This window comes from Thunnus maccoyii, chromosome 4, assembly GCF_910596095.1.
Source record: "Thunnus maccoyii chromosome 4, fThuMac1.1, whole genome shotgun sequence".
In the NCBI taxonomy this organism is placed as follows: Eukaryota; Metazoa; Chordata; class Actinopteri; order Scombriformes; family Scombridae; genus Thunnus; species Thunnus maccoyii.
In genome coordinates this window covers 33,976,448-33,998,502 of record NC_056536.1, presented here as the reverse complement: position 1 = coordinate 33,998,502, position 22,055 = coordinate 33,976,448, and the positions used below count along the sequence as shown (strand labels likewise).

The 22,055-nt window shown below is 40.1% G+C and overlaps 1 protein-coding gene across 1 annotated transcript in view; it reads right to left on the bottom strand.

The window, feature by feature from the left end:
- Window positions 1–471: 471 nt before the first annotated feature.
- The window catches only part of LOC121896281 (myosin-7B-like), a 43,457-nt gene continuing 21,873 nt past the window's right edge, over window positions 472–22,055 (bottom strand). Inside the window, exons 20-45 of the mRNA XM_042410084.1 lie at window positions 21,536–21,659; window positions 20,617–20,753; window positions 20,323–20,493; window positions 20,127–20,211; window positions 19,491–19,733; window positions 18,302–18,478; window positions 17,470–17,615; window positions 16,109–16,199; window positions 15,866–16,023; window positions 13,857–14,088; window positions 12,810–12,936; window positions 12,306–12,424; window positions 10,609–10,805; window positions 10,154–10,337; window positions 9,880–10,045; window positions 7,908–8,032; window positions 7,700–7,815; window positions 7,008–7,194; window positions 5,645–5,854; window positions 5,181–5,306; window positions 4,877–4,967; window positions 4,666–4,745; window positions 4,186–4,290; window positions 4,004–4,099; window positions 2,105–2,248; window positions 472–1,905 (exon numbers count right to left, since the gene is read on the bottom strand). Coding sequence (XP_042266018.1) covers window positions 1,894–1,905; window positions 2,105–2,248; window positions 4,004–4,099; window positions 4,186–4,290; window positions 4,666–4,745; window positions 4,877–4,967; window positions 5,181–5,306; window positions 5,645–5,854; window positions 7,008–7,194; window positions 7,700–7,815; window positions 7,908–8,032; window positions 9,880–10,045; window positions 10,154–10,337; window positions 10,609–10,805; window positions 12,306–12,424; window positions 12,810–12,936; window positions 13,857–14,088; window positions 15,866–16,023; window positions 16,109–16,199; window positions 17,470–17,615; window positions 18,302–18,478; window positions 19,491–19,733; window positions 20,127–20,211; window positions 20,323–20,493; window positions 20,617–20,753; window positions 21,536–21,659 — 3,649 coding nt within the window. The 3' untranslated portion in view covers window positions 472–1,893. The remainder of the gene's footprint in view (window positions 1,906–2,104; window positions 2,249–4,003; window positions 4,100–4,185; window positions 4,291–4,665; window positions 4,746–4,876; window positions 4,968–5,180; window positions 5,307–5,644; window positions 5,855–7,007; window positions 7,195–7,699; window positions 7,816–7,907; window positions 8,033–9,879; window positions 10,046–10,153; window positions 10,338–10,608; window positions 10,806–12,305; window positions 12,425–12,809; window positions 12,937–13,856; window positions 14,089–15,865; window positions 16,024–16,108; window positions 16,200–17,469; window positions 17,616–18,301; window positions 18,479–19,490; window positions 19,734–20,126; window positions 20,212–20,322; window positions 20,494–20,616; window positions 20,754–21,535; window positions 21,660–22,055) is intronic.

The window sequence follows — 22,055 nt, the reverse complement described above, 5'->3', positions numbered from 1 at the left end:
ACAACACGACATAACAGAGCCACCAGATCCCCTCACTGTAGGGGTCAAGCATTCAGACCTTTAATTTATCACCCATCTGTATATTTGGCTTATATATCTTATATTTTGTGGTGTCGAAGGGAAAGTTAAAGAAGTCAGCAAACTGTGGGTGAAACATCAACATCAGGTATTTATTTATTCATTTTACTACACTGAAGATTTCAGTCACAATTACTGACTACAGTAAAACCCACACATCAATATTCTGCTCAAATATACGTTCTGAATACAGGCACATGGTTTCATATTATGACTTATACATATCTTACTGTGATCGTGCTTTTTTCTAACTGTGAGCATGATCACATTTAAGCAGTATTAAGTGATTTTTGACCACTAATGGGGAAAAAAACTTTCTCAGAAACTGGCTAACATGTTAGCAAACAGCTGCCTGCTTCCACATCCAACAGATACAGAGCAACATGATAATCCCATTGAGTTGTTTTTGTGTCCCCCTGATGAATGTAAGTCCAATTTTTATTTATTTATTTTTTTTACAGTGTATGTGCAGCTGGAGAACCAAAACTATGAACTAAAAGAAGCTAAAAGCTGCGTAGAGCTGGCAGATTATTGTCAATATTTAGCACTACAAGTAACTTTAACATTACACAGAGGTGTTTGCTTCAGCATTTATCTCAAAAACATCACTTAAAACAGGTGTAACATCATGTGTGGAGCATGTAAACATGACTTATTGTCCCTTTGCATCTTTTCTTAAGCGTGAAAAATCCTTCTTGACCTTGGATATAATGTAGCAGTTCAACTAATTCATTTTAAGTCAAGGTCAATTTTCAAGCTTTTTCAGGAGCTTTCAATCACATCTCAAGGTTCTCACCAGTGAATGGAACATGCTTAGTTATAATACTTGGGTCACAAGTATTGCTGTTGACAACAGCAAAATACATCCACTGATGAAGACCATGGGATCAGTTTGCTGAGTAAAGCTAAGAAGCAGACCTTGATTTAAGATTATTGTCAAAATATCCTATTTTCTGCTCGACCAGCTTCTAAATCATGCACATTTCTCTGCATTTTCAGCTAAAACTCAAAAAGTTTTCATTCAAAATGACACATAAAAAAGCAGTAAACTTGTTTCTGATCAACCGCTTATAATGTTATCTCTTGATTGAATGAGATCTATCTGTGGTTATCAGCTTCATATATATGGCTTAGAAGGGGCCTGATACACCTACTAGTTTGTTCAGAAGGGTTATATCATCCATTGGTAAGATAGACGTCACCTTTGACTTACAGACGCCATCTAGCGGCCAGGACATTTTCAATGCATTTTCCTGTTGTTTAGCCTGACATTTTTACCGCATTTTACTGCATTCATAACATGGTTACCACGTTAAACCATGTTTCAAGTGACCATTTTACCCCAAGCCATGATCTTTTCCTAACTCTAACCTAAACCTAAACCCTGCCTAAACTTAACCAGACTTTAACCACAACGTTGTCATATCATTATTTTGTAGCATAACATAACGTAGCGGCATATTACTGACTGTTAGGTGCCATGGTCCTATTCCAGTGGGTTGATATGCACCTACTAGCAGGTGTAGCAGGCCCCCTCTAATCCATATCGGTGAGGCTGATTGATAACATCCATTCAATTGAGAGATAACATCTGAAACAGGTGTTCTGATTCCACACAGCTGCTCACATATAACCAGATCAAACCAGTTCACAATGCTTTACAGTGGAGAAATATAGAAGCACATTGACATGGTTACGTACAGTAGATTTAGTCCCCCCACCGCCCCCTATCCATGATCCAAATAAACACACAGCAACCAAACATGAGAAACATCACAAAAAAACAACCGACACACTAATAGTGTTTGATGAGCTTCATTCAGCAATCTGTAGAAACACAAACATAAAAGTTTGCTTAAACATAAAATATGGTTAGATGGATGGATTTTAAATTTAAAACATCTTCAATCAGGTACAAAATTAAAATGCTGCTCACATTGATAATATTGATGATTTATTGAATCCTATATTATTAATAATTTAATAATATATGTTGGGTTGGACGCGGTGTCTGAGTGTGACTCACCATGACGACCTTGCTGGTCTGTTGACGGGTTCGGACCCGCAGCTTATTGACGGTTGTCTCGGCGACGTCGGCTCTCTCCTCGGCATCATCCAGCTCGTGCTGCATTTTCCTGCAGCGCACTGAGCCGTAGCTCACCTGCTCCTCCTGGTGGACACACAGAGCAATGACAGCTGCTAGCAGAACTTTTTTTTTAATCTTATCTGACAGTTGGTGGCGTTATTAGAGGATGAATCTTTGTCTGGTGAAGAAGTGGAGTGACTGAAATTTTTGTTCTTCAAAAGCAAATTTTTTTAGGTTTTTGTTTCTCCCTTATTTATGTCTTTATTTTTCAATTAAAAAAAAAAACATCCCATCCAAAAGAGCAGCAATCCACAGAGTCCCCAAGAGGTCATGTGGTAGAAAAAAATATTGATGTGGAAATCCATGCAAACAGATCAATAAACCACGCAGCCCATTAAACCTCCTGCTCTCTGTGATCATCTACACTGAGTATTCATGCAGCCAAATTCATGATATAGCTGCTCTAACTTAACATATTTTTGTTTCTGTTGTCAGACAATGGTCGGTTTGTAGTTTGTTCACCAGAGAATAGTGACCAGTTTATTTTTCTTGGTGGCATTTGTTATAGAAACTAATTCAAGGGAACCTTATCAGAAAGTGTATTTATGTTATGGGTTGTGTAAAAAAAGTGAATATCGAGTGATAAATTATTAGCAGATTTTTCAAACTCTCAAATATTGGTGTCTGTTTGGCTTATACTAAAGATTATTTAGATCATTATTTTATGATGACAACATCATCTGACAAAATGTACAACAATACAGGTTAATGACAGCAGCTGTATGGACATTTAAAATGAGTGATACAATTACAAGTACAGCTACAAAGTGCCTGAATGCAACACAGCAAGCAGCATAAATACACGTTTGCAGCTCATTTATAGCTACAGATGTGGTAAATGTAAATACAGTTGATCTCAAAGCACAGCTGCTGCCATTAACCTGTATTTTTGTTTTGTCTCACGATGTCGTGATGATTTAATAACAAATTTATCTGCAGCTCAACAGCTTGACAATGACTGCTGATTGACAAAGTCTTTATGAACTGTGATCAAATTTCACACCTGTTCTGTTATCTGACAACAAAAACTGAAAAATATGTCAATGAGAATGACATGCAATGTGATTTCAGCAGCATTAAAACACAGAGTGTGTGAGAGGAGGAGGCTGAACAGAGGTTTAATGAACCATCTTGGCCTTCAAACATGCACAGATTGCAGTTAAATAATAACAGTTAATTCCCTCATATTATTTGTCCGTTCACACATGTTGCATGTTTTTTTTGTCTTTTTTCTCTTGACCTCTGGGAGTCTCCGTAGCAAACACCCACACACATGCAAAAAAAGGAAAATCTAAATATCACTCCCCTTAACAACAATTCATATTAAGCAAATTTAATAGGGTATCCAAGTAATAATAATAATAAAACATAAAGATAAATACACCAACAACAGTAAACACACTCTCAAAACAAACAGCGAAAAATAATTAATTAATTCAACAAGCATTCATCTCACCCTTTCAACAACTAGAGTATCTATGAAATCTAGCAGGTTACCCCAAACTTTATAAAATTAATTGGGGATTTTCCTTAAATTAAAAATATTTTTTTCATATAGAACGCAGGATTTTCAAGATTCAAGATTCAATAACCTTATTGTCCCCAGAAGACAGTCGTTTGCGCAGCAGTAGTACAACACAACAGCACGAAACAAAGACAACAACAAACATAACAGGACAACAACTCATTAAACTACATTAACACAGAGGGGGGATTATTGGGATTATTTATTATATTAGTTGTTATTTCCAGTGTGATCATATCACAGTAATAACTCACAGCATTCTCAGCTTGTCTCTTGTAGCTTTTAACTTTGGCCTGAAGCTTATCGATGAGCTCCTGCATCCTCAGCAGAGTCTTCCTGTCCTCCTCCGACTACCACAACACAGACAGAACCGATAAAGAACATAGAACCAAGCGAATATGTGTGTGATGTCACCGTGTGATAAACGTGATCAGACCTGGTACGTCAGCTCTTTGACTCTCCGCTCGTAGCGGCGGACTCCTTTCTGATACTCCTCGCTCTTCTTCTGTTCCACCGTTAGCTCCGTCTGCAGGTCTCTCACCTGCACACACAGCAGTCCTCCTTTCTTAAAAACAGCTTCACTTCCTGTAAGTACTCATGTTTATTATTAACGTACAAGTCCTTTATCTCAAAGATTCCCTCATGTTTTAGGACATAAACAATTACCGATACATTATGTCTGGTGTGGTTCTTCTACAAAAAACAAAATAACAAGATGTTTCCTGTATGGTCTTTTCAGTGAAGAAGGAGACATATTGTGTCCAGCAGTAAAACTTTAGAAGTCAACAATATTTGCATATTTGTAGATTCTGGAAGGAGAATATGTCATGTCGGGAATAAAAAAGAGGATTGAATCAATTTGTATCTTTTAAAAAAAAAACTATACATCGTGTATGTCTTTATTTAAAGGACTCACTCTCGTCTCCAGTTTATGAAGCTGTTTCTTTCCTCCCTTCAGCGCCATCTCCTCTGTTTCATCCAGTTTGACCTGCAGCTCTGTTAAAGACACTTACTGTTAACATCAACCTGCAACAACACACATTATTTATCCACAAGAGCAGCAGGTGAACTGTTTGATTAACCAATCATAATGCTGCCTCCACCCTGAACACTCTGTGTTTTTGTACCTTTCACTGTACTCTCCATGTTCTTCTTCATTCTCTCCAACATGCTGCTGCTGTCCTGCTCTTTCTTCAGCTCCTCCGCCATCAGAGCTGCCTAGTGACACACACACACACACACACACACACACACACACACACGTTCAGATTCAGATAACCTCAAAGAAAAACAGAAAAAAGTCTCCTTGTTTGCAGAAAGTAACAGAAAACAAAATAAAACAGTATTAAAACAGGCGCTCAGACACCTGTGAAACAGCTCAGGGTTTGTTTTGGTTTGAACAGAGGTCAGAGGTCAGGGTTCAGGACTCACATCTGTGATGGCCTTCTTGGCTTTCTCCTCAGCGCTGTGACTCTCCTGCGTCGCCTCTTCCACCTCACCGGTCAGCACGGAAAGATCCGCCTCCAACTTTCTCTTCAGGTTCACCAGGCCGGCGTTCTGCAACACAGGTAGTAATCAATGAACCAATCAATCAATCAGTCTGTCAGTCCATCAGTCAGTTAACCAACAGACCAGTCAATCAGTCGAACTGTCAGTAAGTCCAACAGACACTTCTTCAAGTGATCAACTCGACTGCTTGGATAAAAAAAATTAAACATGAAGCTCTTGATCAGTTCTCAGGTCTGTCAATAACTGCTGTTGGACTCAGATTATATATTATAGATGACAGTTTATAAATTAAAATTTACAGATTATATATTACATATTAGAGATTATAGATTACAGATTACATCGGAGCAGCATGATGTTGCTGCGTATCAGTGTGAGTTTTGTACCTGTGTGGTGAGCAGGTCAACCCTTTCTGCAACCTCCACCAGCTCGTGTTCGGCCATCTTGCGGTTGCGGTCGGTCTGTTCCAGGATCGCACGCAACTCCTCCTCCTCAACCGCCATCAGTGAACAGCGTCGCTCCACCAAGATGATCTGTTCTCTCAGCTCATTGGTCAGCTGGACCTTATCATCAAGCTCCACCTGCTGCTCTTTCACCTGGAACAGGACACAACATATTTAGACCTCATGCAGGAACATTTTCTTCACCTGCACTTCTCTGTGAGGTTTGTTCATACGAGTGATCCAACAAACTCTCTGAATGGCACAAACTCTTTTTAAATATCTGGTTTCAGCCTGATGAATGTCACCTATTCATGAGGAGCTGAACATTCCTGAGATTTCACCATTAGCATCATCAACGCCCTAAAATGTCCATATAAGGCGACCTGTTCTGCTCAGTTTGTGGGCGAGTTTCACTCACAAAAATGTCCCCAAAGAGTGAAAAGTTGGTTTCATTGGAGCAGGTTTGAAGCTCAGAGTTCCAGCTTCTGGTTGTCGGCAACTTTTCCGTTTGGAGCCAAGATCTTCCAGTTAAGGAGTGTGGGGTGTTGTCTTTCACGCTCTGGAAACACACCCCGCTACCTCAGACCCCAGCTAACGCTAGCTTACTGGGAACACCGATCGATGCACACTTGAGCTAACATTAGCTACTTCAGCTAAACTGTGCTAGCACGGCGGGTATCATAATCAGGAAACATTAACCTTAGTGAAATATTGTTACAACAGTCCGACTCAGTGCGAGCCAGTGAGAGCAGCAGGTGAGCCAACTGTCAATAACAGCTGTCAATCAACACCCACACACAGCAGACATCAAAGCTACTACAAGTCATCAAATCCTAAGCTTCATATTAGCTTCAGATAAACTTTTAAATACATTTTTGTACAGAAGGAGGACTGTGGATTTTGTCCTCCATCACTTCCATTGTAAGGTCATTATGAAGGGATCTTCTAATGGTCAGTATGAACAGGAGGAATGATTACAGCAAGAAAAACAGGTTTCAATGTTCATTTGGGCTTCTGACTATTGTTTGAAGACAAACTGGAAAAACTGTGAACCCGTCCTTTAAATTTGTTTTGGTTACATATATTTTATGTTAGTTGATTTCTGGATCATATTTTAACTCTTAATTAATTCAGATTAAGACATTATAACTCTACAGCAAGTCAAACAAGTGTTTCTCCTCTAGTTGAGAAGGTCAGACTGTCTGTTCATGACTCATTTAACAGCTCACCTCTCTATCTACCCTTTCCCTCCTGTCTCTGAGGAGTTAACGGTCTTCCTATCTTCGTTCAGATCAGTTCAGATTACCTGTGTCTGCAGATGTCTGATGATCCTCTGGCTCTCAGCCGCCTGCTTGTTAGCGTGTCCCAGCTGAACCTCCATCTCGTTCAGGTCAGACTCCATCTTCTTCCTCAGACGAACCGCCTCGCTGCGACTACGAACCTCCGCATCCAAACTGGCCTGCATGGTCTCCAGGGAGCGCTGGTGGCTCCGCCTGGTGGACGGCACTGTTATTAACACTTCATATTTTTGTATCTTTGGTACCTGCAGTTGTCAGGTGTTGAATTAGTTAGTCAAGAGCAGAGCTGCAACGATTAATCAATGAGTTGATTGACAGAAATTTAATCATCTTTTAATCTATTTGATAATTGCATTATATTTTAGTCTTTTTTAAAGTAAAACTACCAAAAAGAACTGTTTTCAGCTTTTCAAATATGATGATTTAATGCTTTTCTTTGTCATACCTTACATTAAACTAAATATGTTTGGGTTTTGGACTGTTGGTCAGAAAAAACATCACCTTTGACTGTGGGAAATTGTAATTTTATAGACCAAGCGATTAATCGATTTATTGAGAAAATAATCTGCGGATTAATCGATAATGAATAAACATTAGTTGCAGCTCTAGTCGAGAAGTTGAAGGTTTTGTTAGCTGCTAATATACTGGCTTCTGATTTGCTGGCAGACAATGTTAAAATTGTTCCTCATATATTTGGTACCTGAGGTTGTCGATCTCTTCATCTTTCTCAGAGATCTTCCGTTCGATCTCAGTCCTTATCTGCTGCAGCTCCATCTGAAATCTCAGAGTCTTACTCTCCTCGTGCTCCAGAGTGCCCTGGTTGGGAGAGAGTTGGCAGGTAGAGCAGGTTGGTATGCAGTTTTGTTTGGTACAAACCTGACAGGTATCTACAGCAGGTAGTCAGTTACCTCTGCCTCCTCCAGAGCTGCTCTGATATCACTCTTCTCCACGTCCAGGATCTTCTTCATTCTCTCCAGCTCATGGATGGTCTTCCCTCCGTGACTGATCTGATCTGTCAGGTCCATTATCTCATCTGCAAGCAAACATCAGTCAACCAGTCAGCCAATCCACAACCAGACTTTTAACTATCAGCATCAGTTCTGCTTCAGTGTGTTTACAAGGTGCCTAGTTTGACCACACAGTCTTTTGATAGACATTTAAAAATGACCGCAGACCACGGCTTTGGACTGACGTGACCTGAAACAGTCTGAAACTATTCTTTACAGCTCACCGACTGTTAGTTTGAGAGAGTGGAAAGTTCTTTGTTTTGTTTTGATTGCTGCTCTGGTTTTGTTTCCTGGAAGATTAATCAAAAAAACAATGGCAGAATGTCATAAATGTTAACTTAAGTTCCAGAAAAACATCAAAAGAAAATTTGAATCAATGTTTGTTTCCATCCACTCATGTTGTGTGAATATTAGGAGATAAACAGCAGGTGGCACTAATTCTCCAATCGGTGCCATTAAACCGTTGCAGAAGAAGAGGACACAACAAGATAACATCATTAAAGGAGCGGCAGTCAAAGGTCAAATGATGGAAAACCATGTGGAAAACTTGAGAGGAAATGTACATCTTTTGTGGCGTATAAGCTGGGTGAGCAAGTTAGCTCACTACCCAGTTACACTGGGTGTGCGTACGGCTAAACAGCCGACAGTTTCAACATGATATTGGTACCAAAGAGGAATTTGTTCTATGGTAATACTGCATACAAAATTCAAGCTAACTAGCTAGTAAATTGTCAGTTACCCTTTACTGCCTGAGTAGCTAGAGAGCACTCAGCAGCATTATTACCTAGAGACACATTCCTGTTTGGTACCGATCAAGTTACAAAGTGGAAGAAGGAATTATGGCTCTGGCAGTAAAAGTCCATTTTCCCATAGAGCTTAGATCAACAGGAAACTCTCCTGGTTGAATCATCAGAACAGAACATGTAAGAAAATATCTGGTTTGTTGATAGAAAGTCAAAAGTACAAAACCTGTAGAAATAATAACTTAACAGAAGTCAACAACAACTCTCAAGATGTATTTCAGAAACATCCAATCAGAGAGCCTGAATTTCTGTCATGTTTACAATATTTAGAAACCTGACAACCTTTTTTCACTTACGTAATAATGCAAAAATCAGGCACATCCTGTCTCAAAAAGATGCAGAAAAATTAGTCCACGCATTTGTTACTTCTAGACTGCATTATTGCAATTCCTTATTATCAGGCTGCCCTAACAAGTCTCTAAAGACTCTTCGCTGCATTGGCTTCCTGTAAAATCCAAAATAGAATTTGAAATCCTTCTCTTCACCTACAAAACTCTTAATGGTCAGGCACCATTGTATCTTAAAGAGCTCATAGTACCCTATTACCCCACTAGAACACTGCGCTCCCAGAATGCAGCTTACTGGTGGTTCCTACAGTCTCCAACAGTAGAATGGGAGGCAGAGCCTTCAGCTATCAGGCTCCTCTCCTGTGGAACCATCTTCCAGATTCGGTCCGGGGGGCAGACACCCTCTCTATGTTTATTATTATTGTTATTATGCTTCTCTGTGTCTCTCTCCCCGTCCCTCCTTCTTTCTCTCTCGACCCAACCGGTCAAGGCAGATGGCGCCCACCTAGAGTCCAGTTCTGCTTGAGGTTTCCTCCCGTTCAAGTGGAGTTTTTCCTCACCTCACCACATGTCACCAAGTGCTGCTAGCGGGGGAACGTTGGGTCTTGTGATTTGGTGCTACGTAAATAAATTGACTTGACAAAATGATCAGTGCACTTTCAGATTCTGTCTCACTTTGGATAAATTCATCAACTATGTTACGGTGTTTTGTTCTAAATTATAATTTACAAACAAGTTTTTCATATAGCTACTGTAATAGAGACAGAGTGAGAGGGAGAGTACCTTGAAGGTTCCTGTTTTCTCGTTTGACGGTCTCCAGGTGGTCCAGAGCTTCTTCGTAACAGTTCTTCAGTTTGAAGAGCTCAGTGCTCAGACTGCGAGACTCTCTCTGCGTTGCCTCCAGATCCGACTGACTGTCCTCAAACTTCAGCTTCCACTCACTCAACAGCTGCATCACACAAATGGAAGAAAACACAGATGGATGAGTGTGGTCTTTCATTTCCTACATTGACTGGGACACTGTCGGGGGTTACAGCTGTTTGTGTTGCTGACTGACCTTGTCGAAGTTGCGTTGCTTCTTGTCCAGAGCCAGCGCAGCAGCGTTGGAGCGATCCAGTTCGACCATCAGATCCTCAATCTCAGTCTGCAGACGCTGTTTGGTTTTCTCCAGTGAGGAACATTTGGCCTGAGACGCCTCCACAGCTTCCTCAACAGTCTGCAGTTTAACCACCAACTTCTTCCTACAAACAACAACGTCATCATCATGCAGTTAAAACAGAAACCACAAACTTACCTGCACATGTAGGAAATAAACAATTAACAGGAAGCAGGAAAAGACTCCTTTTCTTTTTCTACCCGTTTTAAACACAGAAGATGGAACACGTGTTGTGGAGGATTTGAAGTTTTTTTAAGGAATCTTCGACGGAGCTGACAGCTTTTGCTGCAGTAATTAGTAAATAATGTAATAACTCTTTTAATTACTAATACGTATGTATGATCAGAGTATCTTACTTTGCGTCTTCAAGCTCCTCGATTCGCAGCACAGCGTCGGTCTCGTACTTGGTCCTCCACTGAGCCAGCTGGCTGTTGGCTGCAGACAGCGCCCTCTGCAGTTCACCCTTGGCCTCCTGGTCCTCCTCCAGCTGCTCACTGAACAGACTGCAGTCATGACGGGACGCCTGCACAGCATGGGCCAGCGCCACACGGGCCTAACACACACACACACACACACACACACACACACACATCTATAGTTTGTATCCATGTACACGATGCTCTAAATTCAAGCATCTTGTTTAAGACAATTAGTCAATTAATCGATTAGTTGCCAACTATTATGTTATTTAAATAATAATAGTTTTGAGTCATTTTTTAAGAAAAAAGAGTCGAATTTCTCTGGTTCCAGCTTCTTAAATGCAAATATTTTCTGGTTTCTTTAGTCCTCTATGACAGTAAACTGAATATCTTTGGGTTGTGGAAAAAACATTTGAAGACGTCATTTGTTGGCATGAAATGAACCCTGAACACAGTGAGAACAATCAGGCAGTGGTGGAAGGAGTATTCAGATCCTCTGCTTCACTAAGAGTAACAATACAGCAACGTAAAAAAATACTTCACTACAAGTAAAAGTCCTGCATGAAAAATCCTACTACAGTAAAAGTACATAAGTATTATGAGCTTGATGTAGTTAAAGTATTGCAGTAAAAGTACATAAGTATTATGAGCTTGATGTAGTTAAAGTATTGCAGTAAAAGTACATAAGTATTATGAGCTTGATGTAGTCAAAGTATTGCAGTAAAAGTACATAAGTATTATGAGCTTGATGTAGTTAAAGTATTGCAGTAAAAGTACATAAGTATTATGAGCTTGATGTAGTTAAAGTATTGCAGTAAAAGTACATAAGTATTATGAGCTTGATGTAGTTAAAGTATTGCAGTAAAAGTAGTGGTTTGGTCCCTCTGACTGATATATTATTATATATGACATCATTAGATTATTAATAGTGAAGCATCAGTGTTAGAGCAGCATGTTACTGTTGTAGCTGCTGGAGGTGGAGCTAGTTTACACTACTTTATATACAGTTAGCTAGTTTAGTCCAGTGGTTCCCAACCTAGGGGTCGGGCCCCTCCAAAGGGTCAGCAGATAAATCTGAGGGGTGTTGAGATGATTAATGGGAGAGGAAAGAAGAAAAAACAAAGTTCTGATACACAAATCTGTTTTCAGTTTTTGGACTTTTTCTCTAATCTTTGATTTTTGCTGAAATATTGGATCATTTGAACATTTATTGAAATGAAAGCATGTGAGAAGTTTAGAGGGAAAAATCACTATTTGGTGGAGCTGTTAACAACTCATAGACATGTGAAATGTGACCCCGACTACACACTGCTTTTTGTAAGACGTCAAGAGCCAAAAAGGTTGGAAACCACTGGTTTCATCTTTAACAATGTGTTGTATTTTAAAAGCTTGTTATATTATCCATTGTGTCAAATCTTCATCTGAAAAGTAACTAAAGCTGTCAAATAAATGTAGTGGAGTAGAAAGTACAATATTTCCCTCTGAAATGTAGTGGAGTGAAACTATAAAGTAGCATCATAAAATTGTACTAAAATACAATACTTGAGTAAATGTACTTAGTTACTTTCCAGGACTATAATCGGGGACGTTCTGTATTGAAAGGTTGTGTCAGAAATATAAGAGTTGACTGTTACTTTTTTCTCCTCCTCCAGCTGCCTCTTCAGATCTTCAATGTTCTGGCTGAGTCCCACCTTCGAGCGCTGCAGCTGACCGTTCAGGACATCCCTCTCCTCCACACGCCGGCTGTACTCAGCTGGAAGAGTGACAGAGAGAAAGAAAGACGGACAGGAAGTGAGAGAGACAGAAGAAATCTGAGTAATTTGAATGCAATTACTACATTTATTAAATCTAATTTAACTTTAGCAATTTGCCGTGTTGCTTATCAGCTGAGACATATTTAAGATACATTTTTCATCCTCATACTTTCAGATCTGGAGACAGACATTCATGCTTAATATTCTAACATATTGATTATTGTAATTCTCTGTTAAGAATCAGAACTCAAGCTCATCATCATCATTTCTTTTAATTATATAAATTATTCAGTTTCTCCTCTTCTGTGTCTGTGAGGCTCTTTGTAGCATGCATATTATTATTATTATTAGTATTATTATTATTATTATTATTGTTTGTTGTACCAGTCTCTGTGAGCGCTCGTGCTTTCTGAGCAGACATTTCGGTCAGTTGTCTCTGCAGCTCCTCCGCTCTGATCCTGCTCTCATTCAGCTGGTCCTCATAAACCCTGCACATCTTCTCCACAGAAACCTACACACACACACACACACACACACACAAATCATCAGTAACATTGATCAATACAAAGACTGTGTGATAACACAAGGTGAGCACTCATACAGTTTTCCCAGATTGCCGCAGCACATATGTCATAAATACCACTGATATGTCAAGTTGCATTATGGGAAATGTAGGATACTGTATTCTGGGGCGTTTATGACCCCCAAGTCAGGATACGTTAGTCTCTTCTGTTTTGATGTTGTGGTTATTTTCATTACCCAGCAGCTCTGTGAGGAAGTTCAGACGACTCTGTTTTGAATCTGAGTTGTTTAAAAGAACTACAATCCCTGAAGCTGTTTGACTCCTGAACAATAAATCTTTGTCACTTTAAGTGATGTTGTGTTTTTAGTTCATGGCGGTCTTTGTATTTATAGTTCACCTATTTTAAACACATTCAGGTTAATTAACTTCTGAATCACAAACCTCTTGCACTTTAAGGTTTATCGTTTTTAGCTAATGTTTTATATTTATGATACTTTGTGTGTTTGAAAATGTGCTTATGTGTCTGTTTTTATTATTGGTATGCTGTGTTGAATCTTGTGTTGTCTGTCCTGTTGCACTATGAGCTCACCACAGTTCCTAACAACACTGTTGTAACGTTAAATTAACTAACTCAAGGCGTTTACACTGACGAGGCCCAGCAGTCAATATTTCCCTTACAGTCTTGCTGAGTTCAAACTTGTGAGTCGAAACTCGTTTGGCAAACCTGACGTCACACCGTGGTACAGATTTATAAAGGTTTAGGCTCCTTTACTTCTACTTTATTTACAGTGCAGGGTTTGCACAAAACTGCTGCATCGACTTCAGCATCAGCCAGGTGCGACCTCATTGGTCAGAGCCAAACATCTAGATGTTTTCTTTTAAAGGGTTGTGTTGTGTTTTTATTTTACCTTGCCCCTGGAGAGCTGCTCCATGTTAGCGGCCAGGTCGTCCGCCTCCAGCCTGAACTCCGCCTTCTCCTTTTCCAGCTTCTGTTTGGCTCTCTGCAGAGCGTCGATCTGCTCGCTGAGCTCCGTCACCATGTCCGAGTGCTTCTTCCTCAGAGTTGCGGCCGTCGCCTCGTGGTGAAGCCCCGCCTCCTCCAGCTCCCGCCGCATCTTCAGGAAGTCCGCCTCCCGCTTCCTGTTTGACGTTAAGGTAAGTTACAGTTTGGAGTCACAGGATTCACCGCCATGTTTAGGTAAACACCTTAAAGCTGAAGTTTGAAGGATGCAAACAGGATTTAAAGGTTCAGAATGAAAACTAAACAAGCTGATTTTAGTGATTCTGACAGTGAGTCCGTCCAAATTAAAAATGTTTGTGCTTTGTAAACGTACACACATGATACTAGCTAGCAAAGGTAACAGTTAATGTCTGTACAGTTGGTTCATTGGCACAAATAAACACAAAATGCACAAACAGTCCTGAGGTCAAATTCACACGAAAAACACAAGGTGAATATTCACTTTGCTTCCTGTCTTAGAACACGTGAGGTTTCCCAGGAACAGCATCAGGCCGGAGGGTTCAGCTGTCCATCAGTGACTTTAAGTCATTACTGTTTCATCCCAAAACGGGATTCATCATTGCTCACAGCAGCGAGCAGAGCTGGGTATTGTTTAAAAAATTATGATACAATACCAGTACCCTTAAAGTGATGCTGATACTAATAGAGAACTTTATTGGATACCTTTCTTTTTACCTCATTCGATACCAATCATGTGATTGAACGTATTCAGTTGTGTATAATGCCGCCACTCCTCCTCATCCAAATGATTTTTACACAAATCATTTTGAAAGTGTTCAAATTATTAAAATATTTATTTTTGTGGCATCTCGCCATGCTGAACTCCCACCTCCGTCAAATACACTGTGCTCGACTTCACCACCACAGACTGTGTGGGTTGTAGCTGCTGCAGTAGTGGACCAATCACATGTCGCATTAAGTCAAAGAACGCTTGCTGTGATTGGCTGTGAGCAAAACCGTAAAATAGTTTTTTTTTTTTCCTGATCAGGGTACAAAAAGGATCGAATGCAGGTATCATTTGACTGGAGAAGTTTCAATACTACCTGCTACTTATTTCAGTCGATACCTTCGAGTTGAGTCCAGCAGCGAGTGCTTAGTGGACGTTCTGGTTTTGCCTTTCAGGCTACACTGCACCTCCTTGTTTTTTTGTTTAAATAAAATCATTACATTTTTATTAACAGTCAGTATTCTCTTGCTAGTATTGAACCTATTTTAAAGAAGAGGCAGTAAAGGACAGTGCTCAATAAAGATGCAATTACAATATTTATCTATTATAAAGTATGAGGTCTGTCAACGGAAACTAAATGTGATTTTTAGTTGGACTTGTATATTAATTTAAAAGCAATTTACATAGCACTTGAATTGTTCTTAACAATTTGTAAAACCAGATAACCAATTTCATAATAACATGTTATTTGCTACACTGGTATAAATATATAAATGCATTATATATATTTACATATTTTCAGTGGTTTCAAGTTGAAGAAACTCTGACTTTCTATAACTAACGCTTGTTATCATGCACTGACTTCTTCGGCCATCAGATGGAAAAACAAATCAGTAAATGCAGCTTTGACTCAGGTTCTTTTGTTACAGATGTTCTACTTTTGTACAGAAGTCTTGTGGTTTCAACATTTGTTAAAGTCAGACAGTCTGTAAGCACTGACTTCTTCAGTTTCCTCTCTGGTGGGAAGATAGTTTGGGATATTTGGGTACTATATTCTTGACTTAACTATTTTTCTGGAGCACAGTCTGTGTGTTGCAATATGACCCATTTTCCAAAAAAAAGGAAAAAAATTCTCAAAATTCAAATAATCAAAAAAAGGCAAATTATTTTAATGAATCACTGTGACTCTGTGGGTGTAACTTGTGAGAGACTTCGGTGAGAGTTCTGACCTGTTGAGTGCGATCTGAGCAGCGGAGGCTCCTCCGGCCTCCTCCAGTTTCTCTCCCAGTTCCTCCAGCTCTCGGGTGATGTCGTTCCTCTGACGCTCAGCTTTGGAGCGCCACGCTCGCTCGGCCTCCAGCGCCTCCTCCAGCTCCTCGACGCGAGTCTGAGGGAACAATCACATCACACTCCTGTAGCAGCAGATGAAGATGTGGAAGCTGAACCAGTCTCTGACTCTGTTTTAAACCAACCTGAAGCTCTTTGATCTTCTTCTGAAGCTGAGAGACCAAACTCTGCTCATCCTCAATTTTAGACTGAAGCTGACCAAACTCCATGTCTTTTCTTTAGGAAGGTATGGAGAGAGAGAAAGAATCAGAACAATTGCTGTAGGAAGGGTGAGAGAGAGAGATTGTGTTCATGCTGGTAAATATTTGCTACCTTTCACTGATTACTTGTGATGTTTTGGTATCAGTGTCAAAGTCAAATGTTCACATGAATCCTGGGATCAGACTACAGTATTTTTTTTGTCTTTCAAGATGGTCACGATCATACAGTCCACCAATCCTGGCTGTGATTGGACATACAGACACTGGACCCCAACCAATCAGAACTGTCTTTCACGACTCTTTTACGAGTCTTGCATGTACATACAGTAGGTGATCTGAGAGGAGGAGCCCACCTCACAGCACCAACATCATCACTCAAAGTTGATATTTATTTTCATGTCTTCAATGGAATATAAAGCAAATCAATTTATCATGTTTACAGTTGTGCAAAGAAGAGTTCCCTATTGGTCAACATCACAGAACTCATCGTAGAAGTTGTAAAACTCGGCAACAGTCATGCTCGTCTTTTTCTCGGGACATCATGACAGTGATTTTCATGGCATTGCTTACATACAGATCGCAAATGATGTCCTGTTTCACTAATGACTGTCACTCACAAATTACAGATACATTTGCACGTCCAGCAGTCGTCTCACATGTCCATGCACGTGTCACAAGTACGGTGTTGCTTTGGATTTCTTAAATGTGTAAAAATGAATGAAAGAAAGGTCAGGTTGAGTTGTTAATCTGTAGTCTGAACGTCACATAAAGTACAGAATTTTCTTCGTCTTGTTTTATCGCAATGCAAAATTCTTTTGTTTGACTTGACTTGATTGGTAAATATGTTTCTGTAAAGTTGCTAGTGGTGTTATTTATTTTCCAGTAACACATTCCACTATGTAATACAATATGAAAGATAAAAAACAATAGTATAAAATACAACACGATGCGGAGCAAATGAGAAAAACCAAATATTACAATTAAATGTTATTAACAGAAATAAACAATATGAAGAAATATGTTATGATACCATATGGATGAACACTATGATAAACTCTGATATACCCCGATGTCAACTGTTAGCTCCACTTTAACATAATCACAAATGTGCTGCTTCACCTGTTGTTCCAGTTTGGGTTCAGTTTTTTTTTGGTTTAAGGTTGAATTACATTATTAAATTGTTGTAAACTATTAAAAAACACAGTCCACTACTGTTGGCACAACTGAAACTGAACATATAAATCAGTCCTGAATGGTGTAAATAATGAACCGAATGTTTTTCCTACTTTTTCAGCCTCTCCTCCAGCTCCTCCCTCTGGTTCTCCAGGTCCCTCACTGAGTCCATGGACAGCTTCAGATCCCCCTCCAGCTTCCGTTTGGTTCGTTCCACTTCAATCCGCACCTTCTTCTCCTGCTCCAGGGAACTTTCCACCTGCAGGGAGGAGAGACGGGAGACTGTTAGCACACAGTAACGTCAACCTGTCCTGACCCGAGAGCCTTTTAGATCCTTAAAGGTCCTAAGCTTTCTAACTGTCATGTGAGAGTTTTGTATACAAATCTTTTCAATGCTCACTTTGGTCCAGAGCTAAATATCTTGACAACTACTTCATCTTCATAATTCATGATATTAAAACTACGTTTTGAAAGTTTAAAGTGTGGTTTTAAAACTAAACCGATTTGAACATTTGGAATATGTCCTTCATACTTATTGTACAATCTTAGCAGTAGCTGAAAACCCTGCTGCGTCTTCCATTAGAATACCTTCAGGAATCCCAGCATGCAACACTGGCAAACAGGTTTTAATCTCTGAGTGAGAGAGTGAAATCTCTGAACAATTAAAAGTTTCCATAGACTGTTTAATGGGCGTGTCAGCACTGTTTTTAATGAGATAGACCTATCTTATAAATCTGAGTTTAAGACGTGTACCTACAAGCTTGATGTGTGACATCACAACTAGTTTGGGCCAATCACGCAGCTTACACACATACTAGGTAATATCAGACACTAATTATTAGTAGAGTTTTTTCATGTGTCTTAAAACATGTCTGGAGGGGATCTTATGTAAGTTTTCTGTCGTTCCAGCTGAACTCGGGACACTTCAACGAGATCTTTTCTTACACTGTCCACTTGCTGCTCCAGCCGGGTTTTCGCCTTGGCCAGCATGTTGACTTTGTCCTCCTGAGCCTGAAGGTCGCTCAGAGCCAGCTGGTGAGCTTCCTGCAGGGCGACTTTCTCTCTGTTCAGAGCCGCTATGGATTCATCCTGAACACACATCTCATGAGACAAGTTCTTCACCTGGACAGACAGAAATTCTTTTTTTAAATTTGATTTAAACTCATCACTTGTAGCCTTCACCGAACTGAAGCTCTTCAACCTGAAAAACCAGCAAGGAGAGACAAAGAAATTGATCTTAGATTATATATTATTATTTAATTTAATAAGACGTACAGGTCTAATGTATCACTAAGACTTATTAACTTGTCCGTGCTTATTTTGATCTCTCTAATAAAAGGGGTTTTATTAAAGCACCTCTGTCTCTGCACACTGCTACTGTCTCGCTGGAATATTTATTAGTTTACAACGTTTTGGTCTGTTTGACCTTCATCAGGTATCTGTGCAAACATCACAACAGTTGCACATATATATATATATAAACATAAAAGCTGCATCAATTATCCAACCAGAGGACCACAGGAGTTCAGTTAGTTCAACCGACTAACTAAAAAACATACTAAAGATAACATTTGAAAATGACACAAAGGCAAAAAATATCAATGAATCACAAGTATTACAGTGTTATCATACATAAAATATTCTCCCATCACTACAGCAGCAAACTATCAAGAGGTCAAAAATAGAAAATGACAAAGTGTAAAGTGATTTATCATAAATCTTTACAGTAACATCTGTGTAATTTAGAAAGACTTTAGATAAATGAGCATAAAGGACCATTACGCTTAATAAATGTTTATATTTTTTCATCTAAAACCTATAGATCAACATTACAAAGATATATTTTTTCTTCCAACACTGTTCAACAAATAAACAAAAGTAAACATGGACATATTTATTCATCTAACCAGACAAAAGTAGCCTAACAAGTACTTGAATAAGCCAAAACTTGAGTATTAGATTAGCTGTGATGGAGTTTTCTCACTTCAATTCAAATTAAACACCTTCAACAATGAAAAAAAAAAATTAAAAATCAACTGGAATTTTAGAAAAAAAAAAAGAAAAGCGTTTGGTTTATTCACTTTAATGTGTGACTCTGTAGTGAAGGAGCCCTGCAGTGACACAGTTAACACACCTTGTTCTCCACTCCGTGTCTCTCTTTCTCCACTTTAGCCAGCGTCATCTCCAGGTCGTCCACGTCTCTCTTCAGTGACGCCACCTCGTCGTCCAGCTGACGTTTCTTGGACGTCAGCGTGGCGCTCACCTCCTCCTCGTCCTCCAGGCGCTCGTGCATGTCCTTCAGCTTCGACTCCAGCGAGATTTTAGACTGAATGAGCTGGTTGCAGCGATCCTCCGCATCCATCAGGTTGTCCTGCTCCTGTGTGATCGGGATGAAGATAATAAAGATGAGTAAAGATTTTTCTCTCTAAATTTGTCGTTTCTCTGTTATTCTGGAGACACTTTCTCAGTCATTTGCTGAATATCATTATTCATTTTTAACTTGAAGAAGAAAAACTGTGATTGTTGCTGTTGGTGTGTAGTACTTTTGAATCATCACAAGTGTTTGTCATTTGCATATAATGCTTGAAATTGACTTTCATATACAGCACGCAACCTTGTTTATTCATGTATTTACTATAAACTCCATCGCCACAACAATAAATAACACATAACCTATCTAACCCCGGCAAGAATAAATCTCAGGAGACTCAGAGAATCTCAGAGTTCCCAAAATGTGGGACTGTTCCTTTAAGTTCCAAGTTTGACTTACAGCTTGGACCTGCAGAGCCAGGTCGTTTTTCTCCTGAACCAGGACCACCTGTCGCTCCTCCGCCTCACAACGCTTCATCTCCGACCTGAAGGAAGAACAACAACAACTCGTTTAAATGTCTAACCTGATAAAAAAACAACAACAATGTAAACAGAAGACACGCAGCTGGTCAAACAACGTAGGCAGACAAACAGACCTGTCAAACGCCTCTTTCAGTTTTTTGTAATCCTCCTTCAGAGCAGCCAGCTCCTTCTCCACCTGGGCGCTCCTGAGCAGGGGGCGGAGCTTATAAAACAACAACATCCACGGCCAAGTCCGCACCGCGAAGAACGATCGCATGTTTAACTGGATCACCAACACAGCATCCCTGAGAAGAGGAAGTCAGACCACACAACTCCTTTTACCCCCCAAAAACTTTCAGATTCAGACAGATTTCAGACTCTCTTCATAATATTTGCTGTTATTATTTATTCATATTTGTCATATTGACTTTTGCTGCATCATCTTTTCTAGCTCCATCCTCATCAGCTTCCCTCTGCACATGGCCTGGACGGTGGTCAGGATCTGAGACAGACGGGCGTCCCTCATGTCCTCCAACTGACCCAACAGACCCGCCTTAAAGAAGACCTGAGGGGGAGACATGAGGAGGAAGAGGAGAGGAAACAAGAGAGGAGAGGAGGAGTGAAGAGAAGAATAGAGAGGAGAGGAAACCAGAGAAGAGGAGAGGAAACAAAGAGAGGAGAGAAGGAGTGAAGAGAAGAATAGAGAGGAAAGAGGAGGAAGAGGAGAGGAAACAAGAGAGGAGAGAAGGAGTGAAGAGAAGAATAGAGAGGAGAGGAAACCAGAGAAGAGGAGAGGAAACAAAGAGAGGAGAGAAGGAGTGAAGAGAAGAATAGAGAGGAGAGAGGAGGAAGAGGAGAGGAAACAAGAGAGAAGAGAAGAAGGAGAGGAGAGGAAACCAGAGAAGAGGGGAGAGGAGGGGCGAAGAGGAGAGGAGGAAACGAGAGAGAAAAGGAGAGGAAAAGGAGGAGACGAAACAACAGAGGAGAGGAGAGGAAACAAGAGAAGAGGAGAGGGGAAATGAGAGGGGAGGGGAGGAAACAAAGAGAGGAGACGAGAGGAGAGGGAAATAAACAAAAGGAGAGGAGAGAAGGGGCGAGGAAAAGAGGAGAGGAAGAGGATGACAAAATAAGATGAGACAGGACGAGGAGAGGAAACAAGGAGAAGAGAGCAGAAAACAAGGGGAAAGGACATGAGTGGAGAGGAAACAGAGGGGAGAAGAAGGAACGAGAGGAAACAGGAAGTGGAGAGGAGCAGATCATATTTACTCATCATGTTTTGTCTCCAAGCAGCAGTAAGCTGCAGTACCAGTACTGTAGTATTTATCACAGTATTAGTGGTTGTTTTACCTTCAGGTGTCCAAACTTATACTGTGTGTGGTCGATGTCCAGAGAGCCCAGCAGTTTCTCCACAGCCTTCCTGCTGTCCACAAACAAATTGTCGGGAATCGCTGATGGGTTCAAGATACGATAGCTAGGGAAACAAAAACAAGTCCACATGGATTCATGAGGAGGTCAGAATATCAGGAATGTGGCTTCTGTAGAAGCTTTAAAGGAGCAGATTTAGTACTGCACTCACATAAACAGTACCAGAGAAAGATTTAGAGGAAAAGTCGAGATATCCTGCAACCTGTTACACTAAAAGTGATCTCCGAGCACTGTGGAAATGCTGGCTGGCTGCTGCAAATTTGGCAAAACAGGCCCGTCAGTTGTAGTCCCTTATGTGGGTCAAACTCCAAAAACCTTTCAAACTCCACGGCCTCAGTTTTTGTGGTTTCTGGGTGAATCTGAGATTGTTTTCTCAGACTTGAAGGAGCTCCTGTAGCCACAGAAGAAAACTGAAAAAACTGACTCTAAATACAAAACAGTT